Source organism: Scyliorhinus torazame, chromosome 1 (genome assembly GCF_047496885.1).
Source record: "Scyliorhinus torazame isolate Kashiwa2021f chromosome 1, sScyTor2.1, whole genome shotgun sequence".
Taxonomy (NCBI): Eukaryota; Metazoa; Chordata; class Chondrichthyes; order Carcharhiniformes; family Scyliorhinidae; genus Scyliorhinus; species Scyliorhinus torazame.
Window position 1 is genome coordinate 40,611,560 of NC_092707.1, and position 22,749 is coordinate 40,634,308.

At 44.1% G+C, this 22,749-nt stretch overlaps 1 protein-coding gene and 1 pseudogene across 1 annotated transcript; one reads left to right on the top strand and one right to left on the bottom strand.

The window, feature by feature from the left end:
• Positions 1 to 8,343: 8,343 nt before the first annotated feature.
• LOC140399188 (beta-crystallin B2-like) lies at positions 8,344 to 20,349 on the top strand. Its single transcript, XM_072488566.1, has 6 exons — positions 8,344 to 8,624; positions 11,717 to 11,809; positions 12,023 to 12,141; positions 14,202 to 14,334; positions 16,685 to 16,827; positions 20,030 to 20,349. Exons 2-6 carry the CDS (start codon positions 11,750 to 11,752, stop codon positions 20,196 to 20,198), a joined length of 624 nt encoding a protein of 207 aa, XP_072344667.1. The 5' UTR covers positions 8,344 to 8,624; positions 11,717 to 11,749; the 3' UTR covers positions 20,199 to 20,349.
• On the bottom strand, positions 15,923 to 16,327 carry LOC140428988 (small ribosomal subunit protein eS27-like; annotated as a pseudogene).
• Positions 20,350 to 22,749: the final 2,400 nt, after the last annotated feature.

The following is a 22,749-nucleotide window of genomic DNA, read 5'->3' on the forward strand; positions in this document are numbered from 1 at the left end:
TGGGAATCTTTTAAGGAGCAGTTGATGGGAGTGCAGGACAGGCATTTGCCGGTAAAAAGGAAAGACAGGAAAGGCAGAATTCGGGAACCATTGATGACCAAGGAAATTGAGAATATTGTCAAAAGGAAGAATGATGCACATGTGAGCTACAGGCAACTAAAAACAGATACAGCACTTGAGGGATACAAGGAAAGTAGAAAAGAGCTCAAGTCGGGAATTAGGAGGGCAAAAAGGGGTACCGAAATGTCCTTCGAACATAAGAACACAAGAACTAGGAGCAGGAGTAGGCCATCTGGCCACTCGAGCCTGCTCCGCCATTTAATGAGATCATGGCTGATCTTTTGTGGACTCAGCTCCACTTTCCGGCCCGAACACCATATTAATCCCTTTATTCTTCAAAAACTATCTATCTTTATCTTCAAAACATTTAATGAAGGAGCCTCAACTGCTTCACTGGGCAAGGAATTCCATAGATTCACAACCCTTTGGGTGATGAAGTTCCTCCTAAACTCAGTCCTAAATCTACTTCCCCTTATTTTGAGGCTACGCCCCCTAGTTCTCCTTTCACTCGCCAATGGAAACAACCTGCCCGCATCTATCCTATCTATTCCCTTCATAATTTTATATGTTTCTATAAGATCCCCCCTCATCCTTCTAAATTCCAATGAGTCCCAGTCTACTCAACCTCTCCTCGTAATCCAACTCCTTCAGATCTGGGATTAACCTAGTGAATCTCCTCTGCACACCCTCCAGCGCCAGTACGTCCTTTCTCAGGTAAGGAGACCAAAACTGAACACAATACTCCAGATGTGGCCTCACTAACACCTTATACAATTGCAGCATAACATCCCTAGTCTTAAACTCCATCCCTCTAGCAATGAAGGACAAAACTCCATTAGCCTTCTTAATCACCTGTTGCACCTGTAAACCAACTTTTTGCGACTCATGCACTAGCACACCCAGCTCTCTATGCACAGCAGCATGTTATAATATTTTACCATTTAAATAATAATCCCTTTTGCTGTATTTCCTACCAAAATTGATAACCTCACATTTGTCAACATTGTATTCCATCTGCCAGACCCTAGCCCATTCACTTAGCCTATCCAAATCCCTCTGCAGACTTCCGGTATCCTCTGCACTTTTTGCTTTACCACTCATCTTAGTGGCAGACAGGATTAAAGAGAATCCGAAGGCATTTTATACATATATTAGGAACAAGAGGATAGCTGGAGAAAGAGTTGGTCCACTCACGGTCAAAGGAGGGAAATTATGTGCAGAATCAAAGGAAGTAGGTGAGGTCCTTAATGGGTATTTTGCATCAGTATTCATAAAGGAGAGGGACACATTGATTGGTGGTGTCTCAGAGGGATGTGTAAACACTTTAGAACAGGTCATTATTACGAGGGAGGAAGTGTTAGGTGTGTTAAAAAGCATTCAGGTAGACAAATCCCCAGGGCCAGAAAGCATCTATCCCAGATTACTGAGGGAGACAAGAGATGAAATCGCTGGGCCTCTGACAGAAATCTTTGTGTCCTCATTGGCCACAGGTAAGATCCCAGAGGATTGGAGGATAGCCAATGTTGTACCGATATTTAAGAAGGGTTGCAAGGATAATCCGGGTAATTACAGGCCAGTGAGCTTGACGTCAGTGATAGTGAAAATGTTGGAAAAGATTTTCTCAGAGATAGGGGGCGGGATTCTCCGACCCCCCCGCCGGGCTGGAGAATCACCGGGGGGGGGGGGGGGGGGTGAATCCCACTCCGACGGTGGCTGCCAAATTCTCTGGCGCCGGGGTTTTGGCGGGGGCAGGAATCACGTTGCGTCAGTCGGCGGCCGCTATCAGCGGCCCCCCCGGCAATTCTACGGCCCGCGATGGGCCGAGTGGCCGCCCGTTTTCAGCGGATTCCGCCGGCGTAAATCAAACCAGGTACGTACCGGCAGGACCTGGCTCTGCGGGCGGCCTGCGGAATCCTCGGGGGGGCGCAGGGTGGCGCGGGGGGATCTGGCCCCTGGGGGTGCCCCCACGGTGGCCTGGCCTGCGATCGGAACCCACCGATCCGCGAGCGGGCCTGTGCCGTGGGGGCACTCTTTCCCTCCGCGCCAGCTGCTGTAACGGTCCGCCATGGCCGGCACCGAGAAGAACCCCCCCTGCGCATGCGCTGGGATGACGCCAACACACGCTGGCGCTCCCGCGCATGCGCCAACTCGGGCCGGTCGGCAGAGGCCCTATCCCGCCCAGGGGCCGGGATTCTCCAAGCCTCAGTGCCGAAATCGCGCTTGGCATGGGGGCGGAGAGTGGGGTCTCAGACCCGCGGCGCTGAGCTGCAATTCTCCGCAGACCGAAGAATAGCCGCCAGCCATGCACACGCGGTCGATGCAGTGCCGGTCGGGGGCTGTTGAAAGATTCTCCGCGAGCGACTGGCCGGGTTTCCGCCGAGTTCCGCCGGCATGTTTCCAACCTGGTTCCACCCGGCGGGAACTCGGACTCGCGGCCGCGGTGACCGTCCTAGTTGGGGGGGGGCGGGGAGATCAGACTCCGGCTGGGACCTCCGATGAGGGCTTATCGATTGCCACGCGCAATTCGGGAGGAGGGGGGCGATCTTCCTCCGTGCTGGCCCGCTGAGTGGCTCCGTCATGTTGTGCGAGGGCCGGCGCAAAAACGGCCGCTGCGCGCATGCGTGGACCCACAGCTGGCCACCGTGCGCATGCGCAGACCACGCCAGTAAGTGAAGGGCCCCGTATCAGCAGCAGAAGCTGCATGGCGCATGCCATCCCTCTTAAAACCAGAGAATCACTCCGGACATTTTGAAAAACATCTGGAGTGATTCGCGCCCATTTTCCGGCGGGCGTGGGGACATAGCCCCATTTTCGGAGAATCCCGGCCAGGATCTATGCACATTTGGAAGTGAATGGTCTTATTAGTGACAGACAGCATGGTTTTGTATGAGGGAGGTCATGATTCATAAATTTGATTGGACCATAAGACCATAAGACATAGGAGTGGAAGTAAGGCCATTCGGCCCATCGAGTCCACTCCACCATTCAATCATGGCTGATTTCAACTCCATTTACCCGCTCTCTCTCTCCATAGCCCTTAATTCCTCGAGAAATCAAGAATTTATCAACTTCTGTCTTAAAGACACTCAACGTCCCGGCCTCCACCGCCCTCTGTGGCAATGAATTCCACAGACCCACCACTCTCTGGCTGAAGAAATGTCTCCTCATCTCTTGTTCTAAAGTGACTCCCTTTTATTCTAAGGCTGTGCCCCCAGGTCCTAGTCTCCCCTGCTAATGGAAACAACTTCCCTACGTCCACCCTATCTAAGCCATTCATTATCTTGTAAGTTTCTATTTGATCTCCCCTCAACCTCCTAAACTCCAATTAATATAATCCCAGGATCCTCAGACGTTCATCGTATGTTAGGCCTACCATTCCTGGGATCATCCGTGTGAATCTCCGCTGGACCCGATTGAATGTTTTGAGGAGGATTGACGAGGGAAGGGCTGTGGATGTTGGCTGCATAAACTTTAGTAAAGCATTTGATAAGGTCCCTCATGGCAGGCTGGTGTAAAAGATTAGATCACATGGGATCAGGGGTGAACTAGCTGGATGAATCCAGAACTGGCTTGGCCATAGAAGACAGAGAGTAGCTGTAGATGGGTGTTTTTCCAAATGGAAGTCTGTAACTAGTGGTGTTCCACAGGGATCAGTTCTGGGGCCTCTGCTCTTTGCAATATATATAAATGACTTGGAAGAAAATGTAGCAGGTCTGATCAGCAAGTTTGCGGATGTACTAAGATTGCAGGAGTTGCGGATAGTGATGAAGATTGTCAGAGAATACAACAGGATATAGATAGGCTGCAAAATTGGGCAGAGAAATGGCAGATGGAATTTAACCCGGACAAATGCGGGGTTTGGTTGTGGGGGCGAGACCCACGGGGAGAATGTGCAAACTCCACACGGACAGTGACCTGGGCCGGGATCGATCCTTGGACCTCGGTGCCGTGAGGCAGCAGTGCTAACCACTATGCCACCGTGCTGCCCCATAACTATTGTGTTTGTGATGGTTTTTGTAATCCAACCTTGTTTGAGTTTGGAATATCTTGGGCTGGCTTTTCAAAAAATGGGGCTATGCCCCCACACCGGCTTAAAAACGCTGGCGTTACATGCCATACTTTCCTTAAAAAAATTAAGAGCTATTAACCTACCTGCAGGGGCTAGCAGGTCCCCGGAGTGCTTCTCGCAGCTTTAGCTGCAGATATGGGCACTTCCTGTTACGAGTCCGCGCATGCGCAGGGCGGCGGCCCCCAGCGGCCGAGACAAACGCGATAGTGGACTCAGCCGGCGGACCTGGACCAACAAACATGGTCCCGATGATATGCCCCGTGCCGCTCCACCTAACCCACCTGATTGCCGCTCCGGCCGCCAATACCGCCCCCCACCGGTACTTGATCCCCCCCGCTCCCCACCAGGGTGGCCGTGAACTGAGTCCGTAGACGCCACGCGAGAGTCCCAACCGGCCATATGTGGTTAGAACCACGCCATCGGGAATTCAGCCGATCGGGACCGGAGCGTCGCTGGGAGGGCCTCTGACAATGGCCCCCCAGCCGCGTCACGTAAATCGCACGGGAGCGATTCTCCGAGGCCCGATTCTCGCGTAGAAGTGGATTCTCCGCCCCTGCACCAAACGCGATTTCGGCGCGGGGCTGCGGAGAATCCAATCCAATATATTTTTTAAAACTAAAACGAAGAAGCGGAGATTGAAAGTCAAGAGTACAGACATGCTAACAACAAAATAGCAACTAATGGGATCATCAGCCAATAAATACAATGAAACTGGAAAGAGGTGAAAAGTGGATGTACAAAAGTCATATTTGTCAATCTGCGAAAAGGCATTAGATAGATTTAGTGTTGAATCAAGCAGCTTTATAAGGAAACATGACGTACGGGCGGCACAGTGGTTAGCACTGTTGCTTCACAGAGCCATGGTCCCAGGTTCAATTCCCACTTGGGTCACTGACTGTGCGGAGTCTGCACGTTCTCCCCGTGTCTGAGTGGGTTTCCTCCGGATGCTCCGGTTTCCTCCCACAGTCCCGAAAGTCATGCTATTAGGTGCATTGGACATTTCGAATTCCTCCTCAGTTTACCCGAACAGCTGCCGGAGTGTGGCGACTAGGGGATTTTAATAGTAACTTTATTGCAGTGTAATGTGAGCCTACTTGTGACAATAATAAAGATTTTCATTATTATTAACAGTAATGGGGCTGGTTTAGCACAGTGGGCTAAATAGCTGGCTGGTAATGCAGAACAATGCCAGCAGCGCGGGTTCAATTCTCGTACCGGCCTCCCCGAACAGGCGCCGGAATGTGGCGACTAGGGGCTTTTCACAGTAACTTCATTGAAGCCTACTTGTGACAATAAGCGATTATTATTATTATTAATGGCAGAAACTAACAGAAAAATCCAGAAGGCAGCCAATGTTTAAGGTCGCTAAATTCAATATTGAGGTCTGAGGGCTGGAGAACGTCAAGGAAGAATATGAGAAACTGAGTGTATATTTTCCAATATGTGCTGGTAGCAGAGGATGTCATCGATTGCAGAGGCAATTTCCCATGATTTCCCAATGAAAGGCAAAATTCCATCTCATTAGCGTAGATTCAGAAAATGACTTCCACTGTTGCTAAAGTTTAGATTGAAATTGATCAGAGTAGTGTAGGTGCAGGAGGCCAAGAAGCAACAAAAATTAGAATTAGAGTGGAAGCACTAGATGGACATGACAGGCTACAGGGAGGTCAAGCTCATGTTGTGGATAAAACAGAGGTTTTAGATAAAGCATTCACCCAATCTGCATTTGGTCTCAGTGATAAGGAGCAAACCACACTAAGCAGTGTTGCTCTTTCTAGCTTTATTCTATTTGCTCTGTATAGGTCACCTTTGCTCATGAGTCGCCAGGTATCTTTATGATATCGCCACGTGGTTCAAGTTCAGGTTATGATTAATAACACAGCACACCGCTTAGTAAGGATTAAAACAACGGTCATTTATTATATACAACAAGCAATATTAATACCCTAATACTACTTTCTATATAACAAACCTATCACTACTGGCCAATACTTAACTTAGGAAGAGCCCACCAGGTCAGGGAAACGAATGGCTTGTCCAATCAAATCTGGCCCGCGGGTTTCAAAAGGGCTGCTACAGGTCGGTGGCTAGGTGTCTCTACCGGATAGCGATCGTTGGATTCAAACTTACTGCTGCCGGTGGCTGGTCTTCCGAAGGTCTCGAGCAGGCAAAGATGAGAGAGAGAGAGAAATCTGAACTTGGACCTTTACTTTTATAGGGCCCAGGGGCTTCCCGCCTCCCGGGGCGGCCCTTGACCCTGAGTCCCAAGTGATTGGATTCTGTCCCCAATCTCTGGGGTCGATGTGTCCAATGGTGAGGCGATTCCTTGATCGGGGGGTGGTCGCTCACCTGTCTTTGTTTCGGCCACTGCAGGCGCCGACAGGTCTGGCCCGGTATTCAATTGCTAATATGTTGCAATTGTTCCCGGGGATAGCCAATTTAACTGGATGTCTGAGTTGATTAGGTGTAAACAGTCCTGAATGAAACTGCGGATACCTGGGTTGAAGGGCTGTTGATAGCCCTGAGTATCGATCTGGGCTACGTTCCCAGAGCTGAATATGTAAACCTGTCTGCAGCTGCCTGCCTGTGTCTTCTTGGCTGCTTTTCCCAGCAGTCTTTCGGGTTAGCCATTTTAAACTGGGTTTTGGCCAGATTAATCGGAACGCAGCCATTTTACATGGCTACAGCCGTAAATATGAATATTCGATTGCAAGAAGTTTTTTTAAAGGACTGCTGATGGAGAATGTGTTTGAGACCTTGAGCACTGATATGGGAGGAAGAAAACAAATATATGTTGTATCTGCTGTAATAGAGAGAAGGGAGGTTCTGACAAGGCAAGAAACTCCACAGAGCTAAGGTGAGCACTTGAAGAAAAATAAAAGGACATTGTTACCTTTGGAGCTGGTGGTCATTTACTCAGCTCTTGGCAAGTTGGTGAGAGTTTGCCAGGTTACTGACTGAACATCTCCACTGTTGCCCTGGCACCTCCATGAAGCACCACACAGAGCTTTCCATCCCCTTTTTCTCTTTTAATCCCAGAAAGGCAAAATTAGTCATTCTGAACTTCTACCTTATTTTCCGACTGATCACCCACAGGAGAGGAGCAAAGCAACACAGTGGCAGGATGGCTGGATTGGCCATACTAAATTGCCCCATAGTGTCCAAAGATGTGCAGGTTAGCTGGGGTTATGGGGTGATGGGGAGAGGGCAGAGAATGGGCCTAGACAGGATGCTCTTTCAAGAGGACTGGTGCAGATTTGATGGGCCAAATGGCCTCCTTCTGCATTGTAGGAATTCTATGGTTCGATGGTTCAGGGTGTGGTGCCTCAGGGTGAGGTGGAGGAGGAAACCCTGGGGAAATGTCTCCTTTTGTTACACTTGTCAGAGAAAATTAAGCTGGTAAAGCTAAGCCACCTTGCCCAATAGCTTCATTCAGACCTGTCTTCCCCTGCCCCAAGCTCTGCAATCTAACCATCTGCAAAACAAGTTTGAAAGAACATTTCCAAGTGACAGAAATCTCAATGTAAAGTTTCCAGACTCTTCAAGCTCACCAATTCCCCATTTCTGCTTCGATAAAGTGATCACAGCAGTTACTGTACCTCACATATCTCGCTCTAATTACCCCGAGTACATCAGCAGCGCACATCCAGGAAACTCAGCGCTGCCCCACCCCTGGTATTCACTCTTACGTATGCCAATCAGGCCAGGGGGCTACTCAGCAGATGGGTTGCAGCAAATTTAAAAAGCATCTGGAGGCATTTTAAAGGTGTTCCACCCGGATTTATTTGTACAAAATAACCTGTTCCTGTATACAAACATAAACCATGTCAAAAAAGAGAAAACGTACATTCCCAATACATTCAGAACAGATGGAAAAAGATTAAAAGGAGTACAATCACTATGATGGGCTGTATCTGAACTAGTGGCAATTGATATTATGTTGCATCAGTAACTGCAGTGTGATATCTTTAATCAAGTGATTTAACCCCACTTGGGGAAATCCAGGCAAGAGTATCCTTGCCTTCCTCCACCACATTCAGCAACTTTCACTTATGCTTAACTTGGTCGGCAACTCTCATTTCCAGCCTTTTCCAAATATACGGTAAAGTTCTGGTTAATGCTGGGGACCAGGAATCTGGCTCGTAAACCACTGGAGTAGGGCTGATGTGTGCTTTGTCTGCAGGGTCATGTTCGCAGCTGCTGGCACTGGGAGAGCTGATGTAGGCACTCTTCAAATCTCTCTGCTCTCAACCCAAACAATGTGGCCACCCGGTGAATTTGAAAGCTAATGAAATAATTCTACCCGTCTTGTGTTCAGCAAAACAATGCTCTCTGCACGTCAGTAAAAGCGATGCTTTATTTAGCATTAATCCCAATCCATCTATCCACATGCCCCCTGTAACCATTTAACAAATAGTTTTTGGCATGATTCTGTTTGAGTTCAGTATAAATTCTCTGACAGACCGTTATCCTGCACTGACACGACTGGATACTGGTAAGAGCTTTTATATCTGCAAAATAATCGTTCACTTTCGTAAAATAGCTAGAATTCAAATATTTTAATACAGCTAGTTATTTTCTCTTGTTTGGTGTCTGTCGACTGTTGTATATTTGTCAATTGAGGGTTACTTGAGGAAATAGGTGTTCTGCAATTGTTATCTAGTAGGATGTCTGGGTGTAGTTAACTAAAAGGTACAGATCAGGGACTGGGTATGTGTACAGGGTTTTAAGCATGCAATGCGTTGTGTTGCTAACAAGATAAAAATTAAGCCAATAATTGCATGTATAAGCTAAGATAAAGTACTTATTTTTAATGTTGTATAAGATGAAACACAATATGATTCTTCAAATGAGACATGATTGCTGATTTTAACTTGAGTGGAGTGTTGTGCGGGAAGAGACTAGGGCGTAAAGAAAACCATTTAGACTTCAGCAGCCTGAGGGTATTTGACAGCTGGGTCGCACCTACATCAGAACTGCCCAAATGGAGCAGTTAACCCGTGAGGGTTGCCTTATAGACTCCAGGAATATAAGATTAATCTCCAGGATGCTGTTGCAACCAATTCAAGAGAAAATCAAGGCATTAAATAGATAGCATGCTTTTCATTTTTTGAACATTTTAATTTTAGTTATAAAAATGTTGGTGACAGAAAGTGACAGCTGGCCTGCGGGGAGGAATTGAAGGGGGCAGGAGAGACATAAATGAATGGTCTCCTCATTCAGTTACATGGTTTGAAGGGGCCTGATGGTCAGCAGTTGAGAGGCACCTAGGCTCGAGCAAGGAAGGCCTAAGTTTCCTTGTCTATGTGGAGGACACATTCAATTCCTCCTGGCCCTACCAGGCACGCATTCCATTCCTCCTGGCCCCACCAGGGAGCTAAAACAAAAGAAAACCATTTATCTTTTTAGGACCTACTGGAGCCAGCTTCTCTACTTTTTAGGTTTGCCTGGCAGGGCAACCACAGTGAATTTCCCCCACAGGCCTCAGTTAAATTTTCAGGCAGACCCAATGACATAATCAGAACCTGAACTATATATTTATAAAAGGCTTTTGGTGGCCGTCTCTCCCGCTTGTTCAGGTGAGCAGGCTATGATCAGAACCCATGAAAAGATAGCGGGATCTTTGTGGGTAATTCCCATGGGTGGCATTTACTACCTGCTTGTTTACTGCTGGAAAGCAATGTTCAAACAGCCCTAGAGTTGGAGAAACTAAGTTAGTAATGGTCTTTTGATGGCCTTGTCTTAAACGTTTAAACAGAATTTCTACACTGAAGAATAAATGAATAAATAATAATAATCTTTATTGTCACAAGTAGGCTTACATGAACACTGCAATGAAGTTACTGTGAAAATTCCCTTAGATCAATTATCAAAATTAGATCATTATTACAAGAATAATAATACCATGTATATGGTTCTTTATTATTATTATTTTAATATGTTTTACAATTAGGGGCTATTTAGTGTGGCCAATTCACCTACTCTGCACATCCACGCAGACATGAGAGAATGTGCAAACTCCACACGGACAGTGGCCCAGACCGGGATTGAACCCGGGTCCTTGGCGGCGTGAGGCAGCAATGCTAACCATTGTGCCACCGTTCCACACCATGTATATGACTCATATTTGTAAGAAAACTCATAAGAGTCTGGAATCGAACCATGGCACGGTGATGGTTTATATAAAGAATCACAGATACTCAGGAGTGATTACATGGCGGGATTAATCAATAAAGAAAGTAGAACATTTGCTGGAAATACGCAATTCACCCGAGAGAAAAAAATTGTAGTGAATCAAGGAATTTAAGTAACATCATGAACATTGGGAGAGAGGCTTGAGGCATTGGTACCACATTATTATATTACTAACGTCTAAATGATTCACTTTTTAAAAAAACATTTTGGAAACTTTAATGCCAAAATCAATTGTCAATGTATCAAGTAACTGTAGATGTTCCTCCCTGAGTGATAATATTGACACTGAATAAATAGCCACTGTGGCATTATTGTTGGAACATTATTGAGAAATAAATAGCAGCTTATGAACAAGATTTTTCAATAGTTAAGAGTTACCCCATTACAGTGTCTTTTGGAATATTGTGAGCTATTGTGGCTTTATACCATTGTCTGACTCTAATAAAATTGATCATTTGAAATGCACCAAAAAATCTTTTCTCGAAAGCAGAGCCATGCATTTGGAAAGCTGAAAATTCCACTTGTTCTCAATATTAACAAGTGACCTCAGTGATAGCAAGTGGCAGAAGCCATGAGGTACAGCTGCATGTTGAATTACCTCCTGCAATTGCTTGCCTTGTATTTTGGGGAGGGTTAATTCACATTATTTAGTTTGAACAAAATCAAATATAATGGCTAATGTTTTAATTGTGTCAATGAAGGATCCTGACATTAAGGCTCATTCAGCTGTTGTGTTCGGGTGCTAGTTCTGGGTCAACACGGGTATCCGGCAGCAGTGATGCTGTTCAATGAGCTTATCAGCCAGTCATGTTGAAGAATTCTCAGAATAATAAGCAGGTTCTTCATTCACTTATAACTGAAATTAAATAAGGATTGGAACAGACATATGGAATTAATGTAGAAGCTAAATTATTAAAAATAAGTTTAATATAGTATATTTTTATCATGGAAAGGAGAAAGGCATTCCGCAAATAACAAAGTTGTTTTTCAGGGCCAGAGAAGTTGTTCAGGAGTAAAAATGATTCAGCATGCCATTTAAAAACCCAGTTACATCACATCCAACAAGGCATGATTTTTTTCTTTGCATGAGTAAAATAAGGCAAAAGTGGAATTTTGCATCAATTCAGTGATTACTGATTGATTTCCATCTGCAAGAACTTCAATGACAGAGCCAACGGAAGAGCAGGAAATCAAAGACAGAAATTCTGGATTTCTGGATTTGACTACACATATGCAGATGTCAGAAGTTGTTGTCAGTTTCACAGAGTAATAATGGAGAATGCTGAAAGTTGTGCTCTCGTTCCAACCACAAAATCAGGCCGTTGCAGTTTGCTTCAATAATTATCAGACAAATATAATCCATTTAATCCTTTTGTCTGTTTTGTTTGGCAGAAACACATATAGCCCCCCTCCCCTCCAACAACAATGGCATCTGAACAAAACCCAACTCCCAAGCAACATCCCACCTCCACAGTTGCCCTTAAGGTTTGTCTATTCCTTTCTTCTTTCTTCCTTCACGTTCGCCTATTCCATCCATAAATGCTATGTCTGCCGCTCTGCCCTGTTTAAACAAGGTTAATTGCTTGATACCCTCAGCTATATGCTTTCCAATCTAAAAAGTATTTGAATTGGTTTCGCCATACTTATTCAAAATAATGAAATGACTAGCCTGATTCACACTTTATCACATTGTTGCAGATTACCCTGTATGAGCAGGAGAATTTCCAGGGACGCTTCCATGAGGTTAGTGGCCCTTGTCCCAACTTGAAGGAGACTGGATTGGGGAAAGTTGGCTCCCTTGTGGTGCACACTGGACCGTAAGTATTATATTGGATTATATAAATTTTAAACCACAGAAACAAGCCATTCAGCCCAACTGGTTGGTGTTATGCTTCATTTGAGAGATTGCAGGAAAGTCTATAGAATTTGTGGTCAAATGAACAAATATACTAGGTAACTATGAATCAGGCATGCCATGTACAGGGCGGCACGTGGCGCATTGGTTAGCACAGGAACTACGTCGCTGAGGACCTGGGTTTGAATCCCGGATCTGGGTCACTGTCCGTGTGGAGTTTGCACATTCTCCCCATGTCTGCGTGGGTTTAACCCCGACAACCCAAAGATGTGCTGGTTAGGTGGATTGGCCATGGTAAATTGCCCCTTAATTGGAAAAAAAATAATAATTGGGTACTCTAAAAATGTATTTTAAAAATAAGACATGCCATGTAAGGGTCAATAAGGACAAATTGGTGGACTACAGTGGATTAATATCTCTTACTACAAATAAGATTAACTAGGGCAGCATTAGATAAAAATTAAGTCAGGTGAACCTGAAAATATTTGCATGTAGATAAAAGCAAAATACTGCTGGTGTTGGGAATTCTAAGTAAAGACAGAAAGCACTGGAAATACACATCATGTTTGGCAGCATCGATGGAGAAGGAAAAAGAGTTGACATTTCAGGTTGATGAGGGGCGCATAGTGTTGCAGTGGTTAGCACTGTTGTGTCACGGCACCGAGGCCCCGGGTCACTGTCCATATGGAGTTTGCACATTCTTCGCATGTCTGCATGGGTCTCACCTGCACAACCCAAGGACGTGCAGGGTAGGTGGATTGGCCATGCAAAATTGCCCTTATTTGGGGGAAAAAATGAATTGGGTACTTCAAATTTTTTTTTCAATTAAAATTAAAAATTTTTAAAATTCAGGTTGATGGTCTTTTGTCAGAGCTGGTCAAATTTTGAGATGCAATTGATTTTAAATTGTTACAGAGCGAGAGAAAGAGGAGGGTGCAGGAGGTGGGTAAAGAACAAAAGGAAAGGTACAGAAATTGAATGATGTTGAAAAGAGAGATATGTTGCCAAACTTTTTCATCTTGCACTCATCAGGTCAAATATAAGAATGCAAAATTTCTAAAAATCACAACCGTTTCTATTGCAAGGGTGCTGTTTGGGTGGCAGTTGACGTTGATTGGCTGAGGCGTTGCCATGGAAAAAGCAATGGGGAACCAGACTCCCCAACTTTCTCCTGATGGGTGCCAGATGAATAGTAACATGTCTCTTTTTTCAGCCACATTCAAGTTCTGTCCTAACAAGTGATGATGTGGAGATGCTGGCGTTGGACTGGTTCAGTGGATAAGTAGGCTACCTGCTGAAGTAATTATGTCATTGTACTGAGGGATACAGTCCAGGAAGGCCGCTGTTCTGTATTTAGCTGGGTACGTCAAATAGCTTAAATGTCCATGAGTCAAGGAGCTTATGATGATCTAGCGACCGCTTCTGGAATGTGTGTATGTGGGGCAGAAGGTAAGGATAAGTTGGGCAATCACATGTTGCACCCTCAAAATTGAACAGCCAACTACAGTAACTAGAAACCCTTGGGCACCCTGAAATTGCACCTCGACATGAGTCAGTACATTCAGGAAAGGTGGAGAAAGTTTGATGCCACAGAAAATTTGCACTGATCTCAAGCCATAAGAACAAGATGTCAAATTTCCACATTTAAGAAAATTGAAGTATAACGCTGGCAATGCATAGAATCCATACAATGCAGAAGAAGGCCATTCAGCCCATCGAATCTGCACCGACCCTCCAAAAGAGCACCCTACTTAGGCCCACTCCACGACCCTATCCCCACAACCCCATAATTCCACTTAACCGGCACATTTTTGGACTGTGGGAGGAAACCGGAGCACCCGGAGGAAACCCACGCAGGCACAGGGAGAATGTGCAGACTCCATACAGTCAACCAAGGCTAGAATTGAACCCGTGTCCCTGCCACTGTGAGGCAGCAGGGCTAACCACTGTGCCACTTTATCGTTACAAGGTGCATAACATCCATTAATGACTGACACCAAATCTGCTTTGTTTTATTTACAGATGGGTTGGCTATGAGCAGACAGGCTGCAAGGGTGAACAATTTGTGTTTGAGAAAGGAGAATATCCCCGTTGGGATACTTGGACCAACAGCCGCAAGAGTGATAACCTTGCTTCCTTCAAACCTGTGAAACTGGTATGTTAGCATTGACTGCCGAGCTAAAACCCAACTAAACCCAACCAAATAGAATCAGACCAACAGAAAAATGGTGTACCCGGTCTTCTAGATAAGGAAGCGATGCAGGTTCAACACCTGACTATGCTCAGTTCGCTGATCTGAACCGAGGCAGCGACTGAGTTTCTACAATTGTCCATCTCTGGCCCAGGGAGGAGGAAAATCAGAATGGGAAGGCGGGTGTTGATTCTAATTCATTCACTAATCCAAGATTGTGATGTACATATGTGGAGATTTGAAGTATCAGGCATACATTTGAAGCTGCTCAAGGTAGATCAGTCTTCACACACCATCAAAGCCCATGAAAGAAGAATGGTGGCTCAAGTGAAACATTAAACATTTGTTTTAGGAACTGTACCTCAGCATGAATCAGCACTGCAGGGGAGTGATGGAAATCTTTCTAAAAATAGGAAATAGGAAACCTGAAGGTTGCATACCCCTGTAGGCAACTGTAATGAGCATGTACTGATTGCAATTAGAGAGAAAATGTTGGTGATCCCTTATAGTGCAGGGGTCAGAATAACTCCCTCCCATGGGTCAGATTCTAAAACAGTCAATATTTTCAATGTACCACAGTTTGGAGATTTTGTTCACTATTTTGTTGGATAATGATTAATATGTGTATCTTGTGATTATTCTTCTAACCCTATGGAGATTCTGCTTATTGGGCCCTGGAACATTGCAGGTTTTTCTTCAGGACTTCTCCAGTGGGAGAATATAGGAATTGGGAGCAAGACCAAGGCAGACCAGCAGCACGGTTCGATTCCCGTACCAGCCTCCTCGAACAGGCGTCGGAATGTGGCGACTAGGGGCTTTTCACAGTAACTTCATTGAAGCCTACTCGTGACAATAAGCGATTTTCATTTTCATTTTCATTTCAAGAGGAGGCCACTCGGCCCCTCTCAGCCTACTCTGCCAGTTATTATTTCCCCTAAATGTAAACACTTCACTTTGCGATTGTACGTGGTGGGCTAGGAAGAAATCCTGTGTTGCATCCATATAAAGTTCCTTATTATTGATGAAGCTAGGGTTTAAAGTCCTTCTCACCATTTGCATACAGGAATGTCTGGTTAGATTGGATTGGATTGGATTTGTTTATTGTCACGTGTACCGAGGTACAGTGAAAAGTATTTCTCTGCGAGCAGCTCAACAGATCATTAAGTACATGGGAAGCAAAGGGAAGAAAAGAAAATACATAATAGGGCAACACAACATATACAATGTAACTACATAAGCACTAGCATTGGATGAAGCATACAGGGTGTAGTGCTAATGAGGTCAGTCCATAAGAGGGTCATTTAGGAGTCTGGTGACATTGTCATTTAATTCTAACAAATAATTCAATACTAGCAAGAGAGTCCAAAAAGGTTTCTATGAACCAGGTGGGCAAGGCTTCGGGACACTGATGTATGGCGTCCTTTCCCAGCTCTATCTCTCCCATGCTGCCACCCAGATCCCAAGGAAGTGAATCAGTATCCTTCAGCCAGACTCTCGATGCCCGGCTGTGTGGAGTCTCGCCCACCCTCAAATGCCAATTTCATTTTTAGTGCTACTTTCTTCTGAAGGAACAGCCTTTTGTTAACCTGGCTTTTCCTCCGGTGAGCTGGCAGACTACAGTGGAGCATCCGACGCACAGTCCTACAGCCTGTGTGTGGCTGAACGTACAGTGAGTTTGTAACAATCAGGGCACTTGACATCCCTGAAGCAGGAATTGGGACTTTGCACCAGACGTTTTTTCTTGTGTTTGCCCTTCTCCTCGTCGGGAGACAGATGCAACAAATCTTAACCGTTAGTGACCTAGACTTTACACTCATTTTAGTATAGTAAAGTGGGCAAGCAGATGTTACAAACATTGCAACTCTGACCAATATTTAAAATGCCTGATTGCCTGGACGGTAAAAACACGTCCTTGTCCGATGCTAATGCAGATCAGGAAGGTCCTAGCTTCCTTCATTAGTCTGCAATCTTATCCAGGCAGCAGTCAAATTCTATAAATTGTTTAATGATTAAACATAGAAACATAGAAAAGGAAGGAATTAGGGTTCCCTTTTATCATCGATCCCATTAACTATACATGTGAACGATGGATGGGGATGGTGTTGAACTTGACTGATACCTCCAAAGTCAAACAGCCTACAGATGTTTAGTGTTGAGTCTCCCAGATGAGGAGAGGTCCCCAACTGTCAGATAGAAGGGGAGAAAAACAGGGGTGAAATTAAAAGTAAAAAATCAAAGGGTGGCCATTAAAAGATCAATTTTTAATTACTCCTATTGTGAAATTAACTTAACCTTTGTGTCATTACATCTACAGGATGGACAAGAACACAAGATTGTACTCTACGAAAACCCTAACTTTACTGGAAAGAAAATAGAAATTATAGATGACGATGTACCAAGTTTCCATGCTCATGGATACCAGGAAAAAGTGTCATCCATTCGTGTTCTGAATGGAACGTGAGTACTGGGGGTAGACTTCTGGAAAAACTATTGTAGTAACATCTTTTGACTCCACTTATTGAGAGCAATTTTCCAATAGTATGCTTGAGAAGAGCCACCAGTGCATTAGGAAATTACTCCTTTGAGTAATTGAATGATTGACCTCAATTTTGTGGTAATGCCACAATGCATTGGTAATGCCACGTCATGTTAATTTCTCTGAAAATAACAGTAACATCTGGAATTCACATGAGCAGTTAAACACAGAAACCCAAAAGTGAATGATCCTATGCATCTCCACGGGGTTTGCTGTTGAAGTTCCCACAGCCTGCAGTCAATTAGAAATCACTGAAATGTGAAGATCTCCCTTTATGAAGTAATATTGCTGTTAGAAACAGCCCCCCCAAATCACTCCTTATTAATGTGATGTGACTGGTGTACTAAGTGATTGATAACTCCTGATGAAGAACCTCTCTGGCCCTGAAATATTAATTTTAGATTTATGTGAAGCCAACATTTTTCCATTTTGATTTTTTTTTAATCCACAAGTTTTAATATGACAAAATATATCATAAAACATTGTTATTGATTACTCAGCTTGAAATGCGTACATCCCAATCATTTATCTTGTTCTGTAAAAGTTTATTAAAATTGAAGGATAATCAATACATTTTACTTCCCGATTGCTGTTTGTGGTAATACTTCAATACAAACGGTTGCTCGACACCCCCCTGACTTAGCACCATATTTAAGCTAACGTTAGGAAAGATGAAATCCATGCCACAGAGATTGCTAGATCTTTGTAGGCATTTCTTCAAGGTCAACAGTGAGTGCCTTTGCATTTTTGCTAACTGCAACATCCAGGACATTGTCTTCTCAATGCAGGGCATGGTCTTGCTGATGCCCCAATTCATTTGGCATTTTGGTCGCAGGTATGCTAATGTGAATCGGGTCGCCAGCTTTTCCCAGTTGCCAATCCAGATAGGTGAAGGCTAGAGTATAACATAATGACTTATACATTGCTGTTGCTGAATGTTCTCTGAAAGTTGTCAGTCACTAGTTGGAGACATAGTCTAAAGTCAGAGCCAGGTCTTCAAAGGGAAAGACAAAGAGTTGTAGAAGTTTGGAACCCTCTTCCACAAACAGAAACTGATGCTAGATCAATTGTTAATTATAAATCTAAGATTGTTAGATTTTTATTATCCAAAATGTATTAAGGAATATTGGGGAAAGGTAGATTATAGATTAGGTCAGAGATCAGCTACCATCTCACTGAATGGTTTGTGGAGTTAATTGGTCGACTCCTGTTCCTATGCCCCTATAACCTTAATAACTTCATATCACGAAACACAGATCTCTATTCTATTTAGAAAATACTTTGGATTTGATTTGAGATTTCCCACTCGAAGCACAAACTATCCAGTTCAAAACTAGGCAAGTGGCACCCCTAAAGATACAAGAATTTTTTAAAAGTCTGATTGTGTGAGGTCTTTTCCATATTCAAAAACGTTGATGTCAGGAGAGTAAAGCACTATGTCCATAGTTCTGAGCAAACTGTTAGAAATGCTGGATTGTCAAAATTGGAGCTGTTGTTTCTCTGCTAGAAATGAAAGTTTTAAATGGAGTCTTTTGCTTAAGATATTTAGATACTTACCAACAACACAAACAATGATACATAGGCTATGGGAAGCCTTATGTTACAGTCGGTAAGCTCAGTAGCAGGTAGACCAACTCTCAATTTCCACAACTTCCAATTACAATGGCCTGATTATTATACCCTCAGCTCCAGGCCATTACATTAGTAACCTCCTATGAACTTTACCCTTAGTTTACATCAGCTTCCAGAGGCACAGCATTCCAGAAACTTGTACTCTCTTGTAGAGATCAGTCTTCACTAATAAGCTGCCTGTCTAAGTACATTTAGGAAAATGGTTAAAGCTATTCCTTATCTACCAGGAGGTGAAAACTACACAAAGAACAAACAATGATATTTATGACCTTGAAGGTCTGGGCTGATTGGACATATTCCAGCTACTCCCAGGTTCAGCTGTATTCCCCAGACTGTTTTAAGCGTAAAATGCAGTCCTCAGTATAAGCGAGATCCAAACACAATCTTAAATTACCATAACCTCTGTAACCCAGCTCTGATATACACACACTAACAATACCAATCTAATCACCATTATCTTCATTTTTACAATCATCTGGAATTCCCACATGGGGTCTTCTGACAGCAGAATCTCTAGAGAAATGCTGTAAGTAACCATTTATGCCATTTCTCGGGGTTTCCACTTGGGTTACTGAGAGAGAGTGGAGAGCCCCATGGAAATGTATCCCCCCCCCCCCCCCCCCCCGACCCCAATTCCTTTATGAATGAAAAAAATGTTTCCTCTTCATGTTTTCTAATTTCATTTATCCTCCCCAAAATGGGCAATTAAAAGAAATACATTGATTTTAAATAACATTATTCTTGACTTCTCAAAAGTCTTTTAAAGTAATGAATAATCCCTTGTGTGTCACTGCAGGGAGTGCATCAGACAATTTGTGCACAGTAAGCTTCCACAGACAGCATATTGATGGTTCAAGAGTCCTCCCTGAGGGGGTAGACCAAGTTTGAATTATCTCCAACAGTGCTGTACTTAAAAGTGTCAGCCGAGAGTGAGTTTCAGTTTCTGGGTGAAATTTGAACTCACTATTTTCTGAATCAGCGAATAGAGTGCGACCACTCAGCCATGCTGGCAGCTCATTTACACCTTCTACCCATTGGTGAAATCAGTGGTACAGTCTATAGATATCCTTTTAAATGCCAAAGAATTCTGTGCTTTGGTTGACCTGCATATTGATGTACTTCTTGGTATTTTTCTAATCTACAAATCCTTACATGGAGTATTTTGACCTGGGAGGAAAGAGTAATTTATTTCCAATTCCATTTCACCCAACTGATTATTTTTCATGTCTAATCTGGAGAGTGAATGTCAACTGGGTGTTCAACAATTCAACCCAATCCTGTTTCACCTGATGTCCATACATACACATGTTCGGCAGGAGTTACTGAAGACTGGTCAAGAAGATGATGCCTTGATGTCTTTCTCTCACTGAGGGCTGTGGGGCCAGCAGTAGCAGCTGCTGTCCCTGCTGAGATCAATTAGCTTCCGGGGCATGAGAGGATGAGATTTGTAGTGTTCCTCTTTCAGTAGTTCCTGTTTTGTCTTTATTTCAGATGGGTTGGATACCAGTACCCAGGCTACAGAGGTTACCAGTACCTGCTTGAGAAGAGAGAGTACAAGGATGTAAATGAATTTGGAGCCCAGCTGCCTCAGATCCAGTCTGTCAGACGTATTCGGGATATGCAGTGGCACCAGAGGGGAATCTTTCATCCCACTAATTGAAAGATTCCTCTGCTCCTAAGCTGCTTGCCATCAGTTTCTCACTGATTTGCTGCTAAATGCCTAACCACAGGTTAAATGAATGCCTTCCCACAGTATTCTGTATGAATACAATTGCTGAGCCAATTCAATAAAATCCTGCACTTCAAACTCATCTTCTCTACCGCGTTTTCATTTTTGTAAATTGATGTGGAAGAATCACTCTGATTGTTTCCTATAGTGGAATACATTGGGTAGGATGCCTGGCCATGATCAGCACACAGCAAAAGTTCAGCATAAATCTTTGTAGTGGGGGAAAACTATGAAAATGTGGTTAGTGCATTTAGGAGGTGGTTATACTGCTGATTAAGAGAGGCCATGCCTCAAGGGAATGGGTGACCGCCAGACAGTGTAGGATTACCAGGTAGGTCGAGGGGTTCCCTGAGATTCACTAACTGGTTTTCCATTTGGATTCTGGTGAGAGTGTTGGTTCCTCACAGGAGTGTAGCAAGAACCAAGTCCATGATACCACAGCTGCACAGGTGGAGAGGGAGAAGATTGGAAGAGTAAACGTAGTTGGCAATTCAATAGTTATGGGAACAGACAGGAGTTTCTGTGGTCATAAATGTGACTCCAGGATGGTATGTTGCCTACCTGTGCCGCGGTCAGGGAGGTAACTAAGCAACTGCGGGACATTGTTTTAGGGAAGGGTGAACAGCTAGAGGTCAGAGTCCACATTGGTACCAACGACATAGGTAGAAAGAGGGATGCAGTCCTAAACCAGATTACAGGAAGTTAGGAAAGAGATTGAAAGGCAGTAATCTCAGGATTACTCCAGGTACCATGTGCTAGTGAGTACTTAAACAGGAGAATTGAGGGAATGAACACATTTCTGGAGAAATGTGCAGGAGGGAGGCCTTTAGATTTCTGTGGTATTGGAACCAGTTCTGGGGCAGGTGGGCCCTATACAAGGAGGATGGGTTACATCTTATCAGGACCAGGATGACTAGCCTCACGGGGGAGATTGACTAATGCTGTTGCTGAATGTTTCAACTATCGTGTCAGGAGGATGGGAACCAGAGCGGGAATTCAAATAGGAGAAAAACAAAGCTGATGATGGGAAGTACAAAGTAGTAAACAAAAGTGGAAGGCAGCAGAATCATAGGCCAGCATTAAATAGAGTTAAAACATGGAATAATGTTAAAAGGGCAGAATTAACGGTACTCTTTCTGAATGCACACTTTCTGATTGCATTCACAACGAGGTAGATGAATTGATGGTACAAATAGAAGTAAACAGGTTGATATAATCACCATATGGACATGGCTGCAGGATGACCAAGGCTTGGGACTTTTTATAGGCCAGGGCTTAGAAACTCCAAAGTATATTATGAAGTTCACCTGACCCACAATGTTTATGTTGAATTTGCCAGCAAGAGCCTTCACTTCAGCTGTGATTCATCAGACTTCCTTGTCGCTTCATTCAAAACAAAGTTTATTATAAGAGTGTAGTTAACATAAGAACATAAGAACTAGGAGCAGGAGTAGGCCATCGGGCCCCTCGAGCCTGCTCCGCCATTCAATGAGATCATGGCTGATCTTTTGTGGACTGAGCTCTACTTTCCGGCCCGAACACCATAACCCTTAATCCCTTTATTCTTCAAAAAACTATCTATCTTTATCTTAAAAACATTTACTGAAGGAGCCTCAACTGCTTCACTGGGCAAGGAATTCCATAGATTCACAACCCTTTGGGTGAAGAAGATCCTCCTGAACTCAGTCCTAAATCTACTTCCCCTTATTTTGAGGCTATGCCCCCTAGTTCTGCTTTCACCCGCCAGTGGAAACAACCTGCCCGCATCTATCCTATCTATTCCCTTCATAATTTTATATGTTTCTATAAGATCCCCCCTCATCCTTCTAAATTCCAGTGAGTACAGTCACAGTCTACTCAACCTCTCCTCGTAATCCAACCCCTTCAGCTCTGGGATTAACCTAGTGAATCTCCTCTGCACACCCTCCAGCGCCAGTACGTCCTTTCTCAAGTAAGGAGACCAAAACTGAACACAATACTCCAGGTGTGGCCTCAGTAACACCTTATACAATTGCAGCATAACCTCCCTAGTCTTAAACTCCATCCCTCTAGCAATGAAGGACAAAATTCCATTCGCCTTCTTAATCACCTGTTGCACCTGTAAACCAACTTTTTGCGACTCATGCACTAGCACACCCAGGTCTCTATGCACAGCAGCATGTTTTAATATTTTATCATTTAAATAATAATCCCTTTTGCTGTTATTCCTACCAAAATGGATAACCTCACATTTGTCAACATTGTATTCCATCTTCCAGACCTTAGCCCATTCACTTAACCAATCCAAATCCCTCTGCAGACTTCCGGTATCTTCTGCACTTTTTGCTTTACCATTCATCTTCGTGTCATCTGCAAACGTGGACACATTGCCCTTGGTCCCCAGCTCCAAATCATCTATGTAAATTATGAACAATTGTGGGCCCAACACTGATCCCTGAGGGACACCACTAGCTACTGATTGCCAACCAGAGAAACACCCATT